This window comes from Mustela nivalis (assembly GCF_964662115.1).
Source record: "Mustela nivalis genome assembly, chromosome: 1".
In the NCBI taxonomy this organism is placed as follows: Eukaryota; Metazoa; Chordata; class Mammalia; order Carnivora; family Mustelidae; genus Mustela; species Mustela nivalis.
In genome coordinates, this window is record NC_139020.1 from 198842198 (window position 1) to 198856384 (window position 14187).

At 55.9% G+C, this 14187-nt stretch overlaps 1 protein-coding gene across 4 annotated transcripts in view; it reads left to right on the plus strand.

The window, feature by feature from the left end:
- Nucleotides 1-5409: 5409 nt before the first annotated feature.
- The window catches only part of CSPG5 (chondroitin sulfate proteoglycan 5), a 32763-nt gene continuing 23985 nt past the window's right edge, over nucleotides 5410-14187 (plus strand). Inside the window, exons 1-5 of one of the 4 annotated variants that reach the window (XM_082705202.1) lie at nucleotides 5411-5622; nucleotides 6284-7391; nucleotides 10166-10354; nucleotides 12205-12280; nucleotides 12406-12495. In XM_082705202.1, coding sequence (XP_082561328.1) covers nucleotides 5523-5622; nucleotides 6284-7391; nucleotides 10166-10354; nucleotides 12205-12280; nucleotides 12406-12480 — 1548 coding nt within the window. In that variant the 5' untranslated portion in view covers nucleotides 5411-5522 and the 3' untranslated portion in view covers nucleotides 12481-12495. Of the gene's footprint in view, nucleotides 5623-6283; nucleotides 7392-10165; nucleotides 10355-12204; nucleotides 12281-12405; nucleotides 12496-14187 lie in introns of those variants that run through there. The other 3 variants (XM_082705200.1, XM_082705201.1, XM_082705199.1) reach the window with 3 other exon arrangements.

Consider the following 14187-nt stretch of genomic DNA (forward strand, 5'->3'; position numbering starts at 1 on the left):
TGGGGTCTCCCAGAGTTCTGTACTCCCCAAGGGTGACAAAGGAGGGTAAGCCCTGACCCAGACTAACCAAAGACTGGTTTCTAAACTTGAGTGTGAGCTCTTTAAAAAGTGTAACAGGACATGTGTAATCCACCAGTCTCTCACAGGTTCCTGGGATCCTTACTATGGAGTGGTTCCCCCAAGTGTGGTAAAGGACAGTAGTGTTGCAACCTCAGTACAGATCAGGATTACCCAAAGCATTGTTCGGAGACAGGCTGCTCAGCCCCACCCTCAAAAGTGATGGAGCAGGTCTGGAGTTCTGAAACACCATGTTTTGTTCTGTTCTTTAGAGAGTGGGGGCAGAAGAAGAAGGAGAGAATCTTAAGTAGACTCCATACTCAGCACGGAACCCCATCGGGGCTCGATCTCACCAGCCTGCGATCATAACCTGAGCCAAAATCAAGAGTTGGATGCTTAACCAACTGAGCCACCCTAGCGCCCCTGAAATACTGTGTTTTTAACAGATTTTTAGGGGGTCCTGATGTACCTGGGCAAGGGACCACCCTTGGGGAACCACTAGTTAGGAAGGTTGTGAGGTAGAACAAGATCTCTGTGGTTCCTGACAGCTGATCCTATGAGTTCCATTCATCTGGGAAACATTTGAGGGCCTCTTACTTGCCAGGCATTAGACCCTGCATGCAGTGAAGTCATAGTTATGAATAAGGTAGGCAAGGCTCCTGTACTCCAGGCCACTTAGATTCTTTTGGGGTGGGGGGTGGGGGATACAAGACCATAAATTAATAAGAAATAGGATTATGTTAAATAGTACTAGGTAGTCATGAAGAAAAATAGTGTAATCAGGAGCTTTCTGGGGGATCATGTAAATGGTCTGTGAATTGGGTGTGCTTACATGATTTCTGTCCTGCTGGGTGCGGTAACCTGAGGGTTCCCCCTCATTCCAGGAAGACCTCATCTGAATAATCCGAGCACCCTTTGTCTGGATACACAGTGCCAGCCCTGAGGTTTCCTTCTGCAAACCTCTCTGCCTATGGCCGTTAGTGTAAAGCCCTTGCTTTCTCTTCTGCTGCTCCTGGAGCATAGCTGCACTCTAGTAGATCCCTTGAAGGAGGACTTATTGGGAACAAGGTGAAAGCTCCTTGCTCCCCTGTGAATGGGTGGTCTCCATCTAAGGAAGTCACCTTGCAGGAAGCCCAGGACCGTCAGTGTTGGATCTCCTTGTAAACGGCTCCCCTGGACTTCATTTCCTGGTGGCTTGTTTTTAGGCCTGCTTCCTCTCTTCTTAGGAAGCACCTTTGACCCTGAATTTAAAACCGAGCTAAACAGTAGTGACCAAAAGGAGAGAGTCCTGTGAATCAACTTAACCAGAGGTTCTCAAAGCAATTAGAGCCAGTTCTCTCCAAGCACCCCCCGCCACCCCGTGCCGCCGCTGCCCTTTCCAATCCGTTGAACCCTAAGGGAAGAGAGACTTGTCTGATCCCCTCTTCCTGCTCCTGGCCTGTCTTGGAGAACTGGGACCAACTTCACTCCCTTCTGTCCCCAGTCCTTGCTGTCCTTCCAGGCCCTTCCAAGCCCACAAAGAACCGTCAGGTGACTGCTAACGGCCACCTTACCACTGCGGACCCTTAGGGTACAGCCTTTGCAGACTTGTGCAGAATAGCCGTGGCTTCACACAGTACAGTGACCAACACCTTTGGACAACTTAGACTGGAAAGAAAATCCCTCCCACTCTCTCCTGTGGCAACCTACCACCTCAGGTGCCCTCACAGCCAGATGGTCCCAGAGGGAGTTAGGAAGCAGCAGTGCCACTGGGTGGTAATAGCTTCTTTGCACAGGCTGATTTCCATGGCTGGTTTGGCCCTGACATTTTAGGATTTCCCATAGTCATCCAAATGGACTGGCATTCCTTGTTCCAGTCTGCTTACTGTGTAGTACCTATGCGTTTCCTGAGAATCACCTGGCGAGGTTGCTGGCTGAGACAGCAGGACTTCTGCAGACCAGCCTAGCCGCTGCAGGTCTGAGGCTGTGTTGACTTAAGCTGTGTAGCTCTCTCCCAGCTGACTTGGCTTTTGGGGAATGAAATTCAGGGGCTTCTCCAGTCTTGCAGCAGACCCATTGCCTGGACAAGATGACCACCTCCAGGTTGCGACAGGCCTTTCTAGGAGAATACTTGTGCAACTGAGAATCCAGAGCAGGGGCTTGTCAGCGCACATAACCCGGGCCCCTGACTCTTGGCTCTCCCGGTAATGCTGCAAGAAGGTCCAGTAGCAGCCCATCACCAAAAATGGTCAGAGCTGACTGACCTGGGACATGAGTTGGGGTTATTGCCATCTTGTACCCCGTAAGAAATCATAGCATTGACTTAAATGCCCAGGTGTAGGTAGGTGCAGGGGGTTGGGGAGGGAGGCTAGGCTTCCATTCTGCCAAGTGAGGCCTGACCTCTGCATCCTGATTCCTCTTGAAACTAAGAAGCAAGGATGAAAACGTTTGAAATCAAGATCTTGGCTCAAGTCCTGGCCTTACCACATCATTAGCATGATCTCAGTGTCAGTTTGCAAATGTGCAAAATGGTTACGAGATTTGACAAATCAGAGTACTAGAAAGACTAAAAACTCACGGAAATGTTAGTAGTTACTACTAAGGACTTAAATCCTGGAACCACACAGCTTCCTGTTCAGACTGAAGTATGCCCCAACCATGGTAACTGGAGCAGCTCCTGCCCTGGACAGCAGCCCCTCGTTAAGCTAGAGGCTTTCTGTGCCCAAGGAGGCAGGCTGTAGCCATGGCAATGGGCCTTGTGCCTGCCTTGGTGCTGGAGGCAGGTTGCCAAACCCAATAGGAACCTCAGAGGCATGTGGAAGCCATTGCCTCACAAAAGCATCCTTGATGCCCAAATGCACAAGACTTGGATGTGGGGACATGGGTGTGGGCTCTGGACAGGGGTTAATCTCCCTTTCTTCGACTCTCTAGTTCCTACGTCTTAGATCTCTTATTTGGTCCACTCTAACCCCTGTGCCCAGAAAAAGTAATGCAGTCCCTGGACACTGTGGCTACCACTATCTCATAAAGGAGATGGGTTACTGACTCCCAAGGTCATGCAGAGCTGATGCTGTATCCTGCTTTTCCTGTCACATTCCATTGCCTGATGAGTTTCCCCATTCATCTCGAGGCGTTTCCAAACCTGGTGTGCTGTGCTCCGTTCTGAGGTCTAGGGGGAATCAGCGGATAAGTGGTTAAAAGAATTTGCCCCCAAGTTAGGGAAGGGGGTCATTGAGGAAGGGGACATTTCATATTTTATTTTATATAATATGCGTGTTATAATTCAAAAATTAAATTGAAGCCAGCCTGGCCGGTTGAGAGGGTGGGGCATGTGACTTGATCTCAGGGTGGGGAGTGCAGACCCCACATTGGCATGGACCCTACCTAAAAATTGTTTTTTTAATTGAACTTAAAAGAATATATTTAAATATTCAATAAAATACATTAAAATGAGAAAGTGGAGTAGCTGGGGTTTTAACAGAGAAATGGGAGAAGGGTCCCGTTCAGAACTTCCTAGTGAAAAACAAGGGAGTGGTCCTCATGCCCCAGCTGTCAAGGCCCCATTGGTGAGGCCTTACTCCAGACAGACCTGCCTGGGGAAGGAGGAGGTAGGCACGTCTCCACTCTCACAACCACCACGCAAGAGTCAGACCCAAATAGAGGAACACAGACTTGTACATAGGCCAAAAAAGAAAATACAGATGTAAGCCACAGACCAGGGAAGCAGAGATGGGGTTGGAGGGTGCGTTAGTGCCTCTGTGGCCAGCCAGCAAGTGCAAAGCCCAGCCTGGCCCTCTGCTCAGAGAAGACTGTATTCCAAACCGGTATTAACTGTCCCCAGAGGCAGCATGAAGCCATGGAAAGAACCTCACGAAGTCAGCCCCTTTGCAGGAAGCTCCAGACCCACGTTCTGTGGTGGGAGTATCTGGTGGGAGTTGTCTGGTTGGTGCATGTTTGCTTCTGCCGCCCTTCCAGAACCTCCCAGCGCCTGGTCCTGTGCACTCAGTGTAGACAGGCGATATCACCGGGAGGCTGGGGAGGCTTTGCAGAAGGGACAGGTAATGGAACCAAGCTTTCTGAGCCCGTTTTCCAGGCAGACTTGGAGGGCAGGGAACACCAGCCTGCCTAAGAGGCTGCTGTCACAGGACTGTCTGTGAAAGGAACACACTTTGAACCAAGGGAATGCCATCCAGAAACACGCACTAGGACATGAGGAGGTAGATACGCCAACTTGGTTACCTATGTGGCTCCCTAGAGACAGAAATGGGAGTGTCTCACAAATACCACGGTTGTCACATCTAAGGTGGTGACCCCGAATGTCATTTGGGTCAATAACACACCGGGAGGTGGGCCGTTGCTTTGCGGGATAAGCTACCAGGACTAGGTCACAACTCCCCACCAAGCATGTCTCCGGGGATGAGGGGTCCCTGGCTGAACACCGAGCTTCGGTCAGCCCGCACACTAGTCTGACACCGCTCCTGCAGCCCGCGCGTCCCTAGGCTGCGATCTTGGCTCCTTGGTTCAGCCCAGGACCTTGAGTTTGCTGGTCTGGGACACGTGTGTTGGGAGGGTGGTGGTGATGGATCCTGGGAGGAAGGAGCCAGGATTAAAGGGCGCTGCCTGGGCTACCCCGAGGAGAGAAGAAAGACGGGAGTCGCTGTAGTCTCAGAAGGGTCTTGCCCCCTGCCCCTGGGATGCGTTGTGGAGGGCCTGGCTGTGCGAGGTCTGAGCTTTGGCTGTGGACGGATTAGGTCTGATCCGATTAGAGCCTGGGCGGTCGGCTTCGCCCCCTTGCCTGGCGCTGCCGGCGCCTGCCCCGCCCCCGTGGGCACCCGCAGACGTCCCCGAGACCCTTCCCCGCCCCGAACACGGCATTGGCGCAGAAATCCGAGAGGCTCCGTGCGCCCCGGACTCGGCTTATTTCCACACCGCGAGCTCGGGCTTCCGCCCCCTGCGGCCCTCCCGAGCCCCGCCCCGAAGTTGCGGGTGTCTGGGCCCCCGCCTCCGTGCTCGCCGCGTGGCGGGTGGGTTCCTCGCAGGTGGGGGGGAGCCCGTACCAGCCCTCCACGGGGAGGGCTGGCCCGCCCCGCAGCTCTCCCGCCCGTGCACCTGTCGGCTAACGCCACGCGCGGCGCTGTGCTCCGCACCCACCCGCGCTACTCCACGTCCGTTTGTCTCGGCGACCAGAGCCGGGGGTCTGTCTGTCCACGGCAGGCGGACGGAGCAGGGCAGGCGTCAGAGCTACGTGCGGCGGGGCGGGCGCGGCGGGCGGGGTGGGGGCGGCGCTGAGAGCGGCAGCGGCGGCGCGGGAGGCGGGGAGGCGCGGCGCGCCGGGGACAGCGGCGGACGGCGGCGGCGGCATGCGGCTTCTCGCGCTGCCCACCGTGGGCTGAGACGGCCGCAGCGCGGGCGGGAGGCGCGGCGGCCGGCGAGCCGAGGGCGCAGCCAGCCGGGCAGACCGTGGACAGCGGTCGGCGCGCCGCGCCATGGGCCGAGCCGGGGGCGGGGGCCCGGGCCGGGGACCGCCGCCGCTGCTGCTGCTGCTTCTGGGGGCCACGCTGGTCCTCGCCGCCGGGGCCGCGCCGGGTAGGTACCCACTGCGACCGGGACCCCAGTGACTCTCGCACCTCACCCTGGGCCAGGGTCCCGCTGGCCTCGGGTACAGGCGGAGTTCGCGAGCTATGGCAAGGGGGCGGGGCAGCGCCTTGCTCGCGACGGGGGCGAGGGAAGGGGCGCGCGAGGAGGTGGGGTACTTGAAGGAGGCCGAGGGGTGGGGGTCGGCCCCGACCCGGGTGGGTGGGCAGAGGTGCCGGCTGGGGGGAGGGGACTGAGTGGGCGGGGCGTGAGGGTGCGACTTCGAGGCGGGACCTGGAGGTGATGGGGGCCCTGAGGATGCGACCTTAGGGCGGGGCCTGGAGTGGGGCGGGGCCTTGAGGGTGCAACTTCGGGGCGGGGTTTGGCGGTGGGGTGGAGTCCTGAGGGTCAAACCTCTGCCTGGGGCCGAAGGTGGGGGCTGCCCCGTTCACACTATGGGCCTTGTCGGGGGCGGGGCATGACGCCTGAGGGGCGGGGCCTGAGCGGGAAACGTCGGGCCGGGTGTGTTTCCCCTTGGGGGCGTGGCCTAGACGGTGGGGCGTGGCTTTGGGAAACCTGGTCCTGGCGTCTTCGGGTGGGCGGGGAGGCCGGGAGAGCTAGCGGCAGCGGGGGGCGGGGCCCTGACGTCGTGCCCCCTCCCTCCCGCCCACAGCGCGTGAGGCGGGCAGCGCCGTCGAGGCTGAGGAGCAGGTGAAAAGCGTCCTGGAGTGGGAGCCGCGTGCCAACAGCACGCGGGAGAAGGCCGGCCCACCAGCTGCTGGGGAGGATGAGACCTCATGGACTGCACCTGGCGGCCAGCCGGCTGTGGTGGGGCCTGGGGCCAGGCCAGAGGAGGCACTGGAGGCGTCCGCGGCAGTGACCGGCACCGCCTGGCTGGAGGCCGACAGCCCGGGCCTGGGTGGAGTGACCGCAGAGGCGGGCAGCGGCGACACCCAGGCCCTTCCAGCCACGCCCTCGGCTCCTGAGGAGGCCCTGGGACAGTCATCGATGCCCACTGTTACCCCCGAGGCTACAGAGGCAAGCGGACCACCCTCCCCCACTCCTGACGACAAGCTGAGCCCAGGCCCCGAGCTCCCCAAGGAGAGCCCCTTAGAGGTTTGGCTGAACCTGGGAGGCAGCACACATGACCCACATGGGCCAGAGCCCACATTCCCCGTTCAGGGCACACTGGAGCCCCAGCCGGCGTCAGATATAATTGACATCGACTACTTCGAAGGATTGGATGGTGAGGGCCGTGGCGCCGACCTGGAGAGCTTCCCAGGGTCGCCAGGAACCTCAGAGCACCACCCCGATAGCGGGGGAGAGACCCCTTCCTGGAGCCTGCTTGACTTATACGATGACTTCACCCCCTTTGATGAATCTGACTTCTACCCTACTACATCCTTCTATGATGACTTGGAGGAAGAGGAAGAGGAGGATGACAAGGATGCAGCAGGAGGTGGAGACCTGGAAGATGAAAGTGACCTTCTGGTGCCCACTGAGAAGCCTGGTCTGGGGCCCGGGACTGGCCAGCCCACCAGTCGGTGGCATGCCGTCCCCCCACAGCATACTCTGGGGATGGTCCCTGGCAGCAGCATCGCCCTCAGGCCCCGCCCAGGAGAGCCAGGCAGGGACCTGGCCCCAAGTGAGAATGGCACCGAGTGCCGCAGCGGCTTTGTGCGGCATAATGGCTCCTGCCGGTCAGTGTGCGACCTCTTCCCAAGTTACTGTCACAATGGCGGCCAGTGCTACCTGGTGGAGAACATAGGGGCCTTCTGCAGGTAAGGGTGTGGCAGGCAGGTGCACAGGGACTTATAAAAGAACTGAAAAGCATATGTGAGGCCTACTCAGCAAAGAGGAGGACATGATGGGCACAACTTCCAAGAGGTAGTGAGTTGCCAAGCCAAGAGGCTCCTGGGATTCCCAGGTCAAGAGATGTTCACGTGATATCTTCCACAGGAAGTTACTTCTTAAATGTACTTCCTGTGACCTCACTAGGAAAGACTCCCCAGAAGTAAGATTTTGTATTTCCTCCAAGTGTGTGCCCTATACCAAAGCACTAAACTATAAAGACAAAATGAAGGGACTTCTCTGAGGGTTTTGGAAAGCAGCCTTTACTGGCTCAAGGGGTCCCACTGGAGAGTTTTGGCTACAGTGGCACAAAGAGTAGGCTTATAAGCCTGCTCTGGAGGAAAGAAGGCCTCTGAGCATGCCCTCTGAGACACATGTGTGGTAGGAGGTGGACTCTGTCTACCCACAGGGCACCTGTTAGGGGGTGGACGTACAGAGTCACAGTGAGGAGCAGACCCCAAGAGGAGCCACTTAAGTAGGTCAAGTGAGGCAGAGTATCTTTCCTGGCATAGCAGATATGGGGTTCCTTGACTTTGGGTAGTGGCTTTTCCCTTTCTACTTGATCTTTTTCCTCCAGCGCAGAATGTTTTAAAGACTCAGAGAGTTTAGTGTCTCTAAGGACGTCTTCTGCAGCCAGCATCCCATGCCTCATCAGGAATACATCATACACCCGCCCTCGTGGCAAGGTCATTAACCTGCTGGGGAGCTCACTGGCTTATTCTGGAAGAATCCCAAGTCAGCAGTGATCTGGGTAGTTTGCTTGTCTCTGTCCTTTACAGACCCTGGAAGTGGGGTGGGACCCCCAGATTGCTCAGGGACTTGTTTCTGTTGGTCCTAGGAGGAACATTTCTGGAATCTAGGTGTTTCTCTAAGTGTCATTCCTGATGTTTCTTTTTCTTGGTCTTTTTGGAGGTATGTGAAGAATTCAAATTCTACAGGTCTTGATGTTCCGATAGAAAAATAATATATAGAAAATGTAAATGTTGTGCCTTTGGCATTAAAGCTGGCTTCCAGTTCCTTCTTTCCTATAAGCAATCATGAAATGATTAAGGTCAGTCATATAGAATGTGTCCACACAATTGAGATTGGAGTTGTCCAGTCATTGCTAAAAGAAGGATCTGCCATCAAGACATTATGGCAATAGTACCTTGCTAGTTGGCTAAGGGCTACCAGAAGCTACCCTGTGATTTTGCTCCTCAAGCTTTGGTTAGTGGGATGATAGTGATGCTTAGTGGGATTTACCCTGGGAGCTCTGAAATCTCTGTGTGAAATCATTGTCTTTCATCCTGCTGGAGGCCTGGGCTTTTCACCTTCAAAGTAGTCTTGCCATCACCGCATGAAATGGAGAGCCCACGATGCTTCTGGAGAGCTAGCAAAGTTCCCAGAAGCTCCTGGAGCTCTAGGGACTCCCGAGTGAGAAAGCAAGCTTGTCCTCAGTAAGCTGCCTGGCTGTGCTGACAGGGGATCCTCCAGTGGGGCCCGCTTCAGAGGACTTTTCCACAAGTCCCCCCACCAGCTCCCCTAGCTCACCTTCCCTCCCAGGGGCACACTCGGTCCTCCCTCCCAAAGATCCCTCCTCAGGCTGTGCATGCCCAGGCTCTGCTCTGGCTCAGAAACTGTTTTGCATTCCACTCACAGGAGACTCCGTTGCAGACTGCAGCACGCCTTTGTCTCTGTCACCCTGACCCACTGCAGGGAAATGAGCAGAGCGATGGCAGAACTTTTCTAGAACCATGGGTTAGTGGGATCGTCTTTGCTCACTGCGCTCAGACAGATAGCCTCCCAGGACTGCAGAGCGTCCGTTGGAAAAGAAAGACTTTCCTGTTAGTCATGTCTCTGCGCACTATTTCGGGCGTGGAGTAGTCAATTCTCCGAGGCGAGGCATAATTTCCCCTTTTCTGGACCCCTTTCTCTTGTCTGTCATTCACCCTGAGGTTCATGTCCTCCCTCCTTTGCCTGCCTCTGTATCCTTCCACATCTTTCCTCTTTGAAGCAGCCTGGTTCCCATGGAAACAGCAATGTCATTGGAAGAGTTGGAGCCTGGGAATGTCCCCAAGGGCAAGAGAAAGTCACTCAACAAAAGGACTGAAACCCACCCAGAGGGTTGATTCTCACTGTGCTTTCATGACCGTTCTCATGGTAATAGGACAGGAAGCTTTAGGGGCAGAATTTGGGGGGCTGCAGAGACAGGAGGAGACTACACATCCATCTTCGTGTTCGTCCTTGTCTGTCACTTCCTTCTATTTCAGCATCTGGGGAGCCTCATGAACTAGACGGGACTGCAGAACACCAGGAGAGGTTTTCCCGGGTAGAGTGGGTTGACTACTTTTGGAGCCAGAGGTCCCATTAATCTTGTTTTTCACCCAGAGCCAAGGGCAGGGGATGCTGAGAGAATCCTATGATTGTCCTCCTTGAGGCTGCGAGGTAGAAAACCAGGGTTCCCACCCCCCCTTCCACACAGTCCCTTAACAGTCACGTGAGCAACCTGTTCACTCCGTCCCTCGGCACTCTGGTTGTCTCATTTATGTCCTGGACTCCAGTGCTGTCCTGCCCACTGCGTGGGGGTGGTCACGCAGAACCTCCACCCCAGTTGTTCTAGACCCTCATGGGAGTGGGCTGCTGAGGTGAATGCGGGGCGAAGGGGCCAGGCCCTTGCTGTGGCTGCCAGCCTGTCCGCTCAGTCTCACTCTGTCGCTGCCCCCAGGTGCAACACGCAGGACTACATCTGGCACAAGGGGATGCGCTGCGAGTCCATCATCACCGACTTCCAGGTGATGTGCGTGGCCGTCGGCTCAGCCGCCCTCGTCCTGCTCCTGCTCTTCATGATGACTGTGTTCTTCGCCAAGAAGCTCTATCTGCTCAAGACGGAGAACACGAAGCTGCGAAGGACCAAGTGAGTCTGAGTCCGCCAGCCGCACCCTGCCCCTGCGGCTGCCCCCGCCATCTGACCCCGGGGACCTGGCCACGGGGGTTCCTGGCACCTGCTGTGCCTCCCTAGTTGTGTTTTCTATCCCAGAGGCTCCCCCAGGTTGATCCCTTCCTGCACGGAACATGCTGGCATTGTGGCAGAGCCTGAGCCCCTGGGGCACACCGTCCAGCGCCGTGCCCAGTGTCCTCTGCCCCATGACAGAGGGCGCTTAAGGAAAAGACACCCAGCACCCTCCTGGCCGTGGTCCCCCATGTACGTAACTGCGCTCAGTCCTCCCACGGCGGACTGCACCTGCTCCATGGCTCTTTGCCGGGCACGGCCAGTGTGAGGATCTCGCTCACGAACTGCGAGGAGTAACCCCAGCTCCCTCAGACCTGCCGTCTCCCAGGCCCGACTCCTCCTGACTGAACGCTGGAGAGAAGAGCTTGGGCAGCGCATCGCCATGCCCAGCTTGTCGGTGCCTGGTCCAGACAGAAGTGCAAGGGATTTAGGGAAGTCCTCTTGACCTCTCCTAAGTAAAGTTTTGGGGGTGGAGGGGCCTAGGCTAGGCTTCCTCTGTGGTGGATTTTCAGGGCCCCATGGGAATAGAGTCTCCTTCCAGCTTCTCTCTTAGCAGACGAGTGACTTCTGTGTGCATGTGAGATCCACATGTGTTTCCCTCTAAGTCCAGGCCTTGCACACTTGGCCGTGGCCTTATGCACTGTGAGAGAGTCACTCTGTCCCTGAGCAAAGTAAGGAATGCTCTGAAGTGTCACGGGAGTCCCAAAAGGAGGAGGTTGCGGTTCAGCTTCCTGGAGGCCTGAGAGACAGTTGATGCAGAACTGTCCCCCACTTTCGACCTGTTGCCCCCTCACTCCCCTCCCCCGCTAACCCGAGACTCCCTCCAGAGAATGCTCCTGAAGTACTTTCCCTGGGATCCTGGGAAAAGGACAAAAGGCCATCTGTTGCTCCTTTGCTGGGTAAACTCCTGCACTGTGCAGATGCGGGCGGCCGCCGGGAGCCTTTCAGTGACCCGTCCCGACGCTGCAGGGGCCTCTCCATTGTGTCTGTGCGCTGAGGCGGGCCGGATCCGTGCATGTCCTCATCAGCCAGGACCCTGGGTGGCAGGGGGAGGAGAGGGCCATGCTGCGACCACCTACCAGGGTAGCTGCTGAGGAGGCCAGGGGAGAGAAGGAGCAGCTGGCAGGGCAGTGGAGAAGCAAGAGTAGTGGCCAGGGACAGTACCACGTTCTAGGCCTTCCTCCATCAACAGGCTTTGTGTTCTGCACAGAGCCTGACCCCCGGGGCACCGTCAGCTCCCAGCATGCCACCCTCACTTCCTGCACGTTTTTGCTTGCTTTTGGGATCACGCTCCCCGTCCTCCGTGTGCAACAGATACTGCTGCGGTGTACTGCCTCTGAGATGTGCATCCCCCCCCCCGCCCCCACATATTAGCGTCTCTGAAACTGGACTGCGTCTCACAATCACTGGCATCTTATCATCACGGTTGGCCAGATGGCAGTCACGATGCGGTTGTAAACGCCTGGCAGTCACAGTCCTGGCCAGAGCTGTTCATATCGTTGTCAGTGCTTTATCTGAAGTCTCCGTGAGCCACTTCCAGTCTAGAATAAAAACTCTAGGTGATAAGAAAGTTTCTGGGTCACGCTTTTAAGGGGCAGAAGTTTTTTTTTTCCTCTGCGGTGCATCGAATAATGGCACTCCTTATTACGGTCCGCGGTGTCTGATGAAATATGCGTTTGACCTGCGACGCTTTGGGCAGGCTTGGCCGTGATCGTCGCACTCACGTTTTCCCTGCTCTCTTCCGTCCCAACCAGCAAATTCCGGACCCCGTCGGAGCTCCACAACGATAACTTCTCCCTCTCCACCATTGCCGAAGGCTCTCACCCAAACGTAAGGAAACTTCACCACAGTCCCTGTACCTCCTTTCCCCCCTACACATGCCCGCACCTTGGCTCCCCGTGATGACTTGTCTGTCACCTGTGACTTGTCTTTCCCACCCTCTCCCTTATCCATAGGCCCTGCCCAGGCCACTGCCCTTGTCTTTGGGCTACTTCCGAGCTGGGGACGGCTCCTCCCAGCTCTGGAGATGAGCGTGGGGAGACCAGTTTGGGTGGCGACGTGGGACTAGGACAGGGACGGTGCGCCGCTTCCTTGACAGACAGCTCTAGGGGGTACCAAAGATCTTTTTTCCAGGATGACTCGGGATTTTTAGCTTTATCTAGACTTTAGAAGTTTGATTTTTCCTTCCCAGGGTCTTTCTGCTCTCTGTATGGAGAAGAAAGACTGTTTTCGTCGTGAGGGAATGTCCTCGTGGTCACTGAAGTGAATGGCGGTTGCTCTTCGGAATGGCTAGACCAGTGTCCTTTACACTGTCCAAGGAGGCATATTTACGCTGGTTAAAGCTGAGGGGGGCACAGAGCACTGGTGTAATAGTAAGTCTAGGGGTAAATTCTGTTCTTGGGAGGATGGGCTCGTAAGTATCAGTTGAGACTTAAGAGAAGGTCTCAGTCGAGCAGTTTCTAAAGATCCTGGCCTTCTAGTGTGTCTTCTGGACCACACTAACCAGTAAAGAAAGTACTGGATACTGTGAGAGAAAATCTCATAAATAAAGCAGAAACCGCCCAAGCTCCAGATCATGTCACATCCGAACCCGGGACTTCGGCATGTGACACAGGCCCCGTACCACACAATGAAGGCATCAATACACAGATAAGGGAGCGAAACTCAGACTCACAACCTGCCTGCAGCTGGGAAGCTTGCGGAAGAGCGGCTTGTGCTGCTGTGGGGACAGCATGGAACTAGACCACTGTTTTCCTCTGATAGATGGGGATGGTGCAGCCCCAGGAAGGGAAAGAGAGAATAACAGTAAATGTGACCTTGTTCACCAAACCCCAGGGAAGAACTTGGCCTGGTGGAGAAGGAGGAAAGGGGTCGACTTTAAAGAAGAAATCAAAGAGGTTAGTTTAGGATAATTTGTTAGTCTTTGATACAAAGGGTAGAGAAGCAGATACGATTTTACTGGGTATGCACCAAGATACTAATACGTTCAAGACCATCTAATAACCCAGGACGCCAGATGTCTTATAAACGTTCAGATTGATAAGCACTTTAACCAGCCCTTGAGATAGGCACTTTGAGGGCAGGAAGAGCCTCCCTCGTCTCCATACACTCCATCCCTACCTTGTTTGGCCCCACACAGTGGTACATGTGTGGTCGCCATTTGTGGAACGCTGGCAAAAGATGGCCTAGCGGGGCCTTCTGGTTCCACTGTATGTGTGGGGCAGCCCACCAGACCTGTGCGGTGGTTCCTGGTTCCACTGTACGTGTGAGGTCACCTGCCAGACCTGTATGGTGGTTCCTGGTTCCACTGTACACGTGGGGCAGCCCGCCAGACCTGTCCGGTGGCTTCTGCAGGCAGGGTATTCCTTGTCCAGAGAGCAAGGGTCCTTAGGAAAGTTTCTGATGCATACATTGTCCATTGTTCTGGCATCCCAGGTGTAGACAGACAACTTTCCTCTTCCCGAAAAGGGAGAGGAAGGAAATAGCTCCTCTTGAAGGTCTCGGTGGCATGAACCAATACCGAGGCTTCCTTGGCCGACCTGACTTTGTAGAAGGTACGGCGTTTGTCCAGTAAGGCTCCCACTGACCTTGAGTTCAGAATACCACAAGGCTTAAAACTGGAGCCGCACACGGGCTGGTCCACCATGGGGGACTCCGCCTGAGAAGGGGCGGTCGGGGTAGTGCTCAGGACATCCCTCAGTGGAGGGGCAAGATGAGGCTCTGGGGGTCTCCCGCCC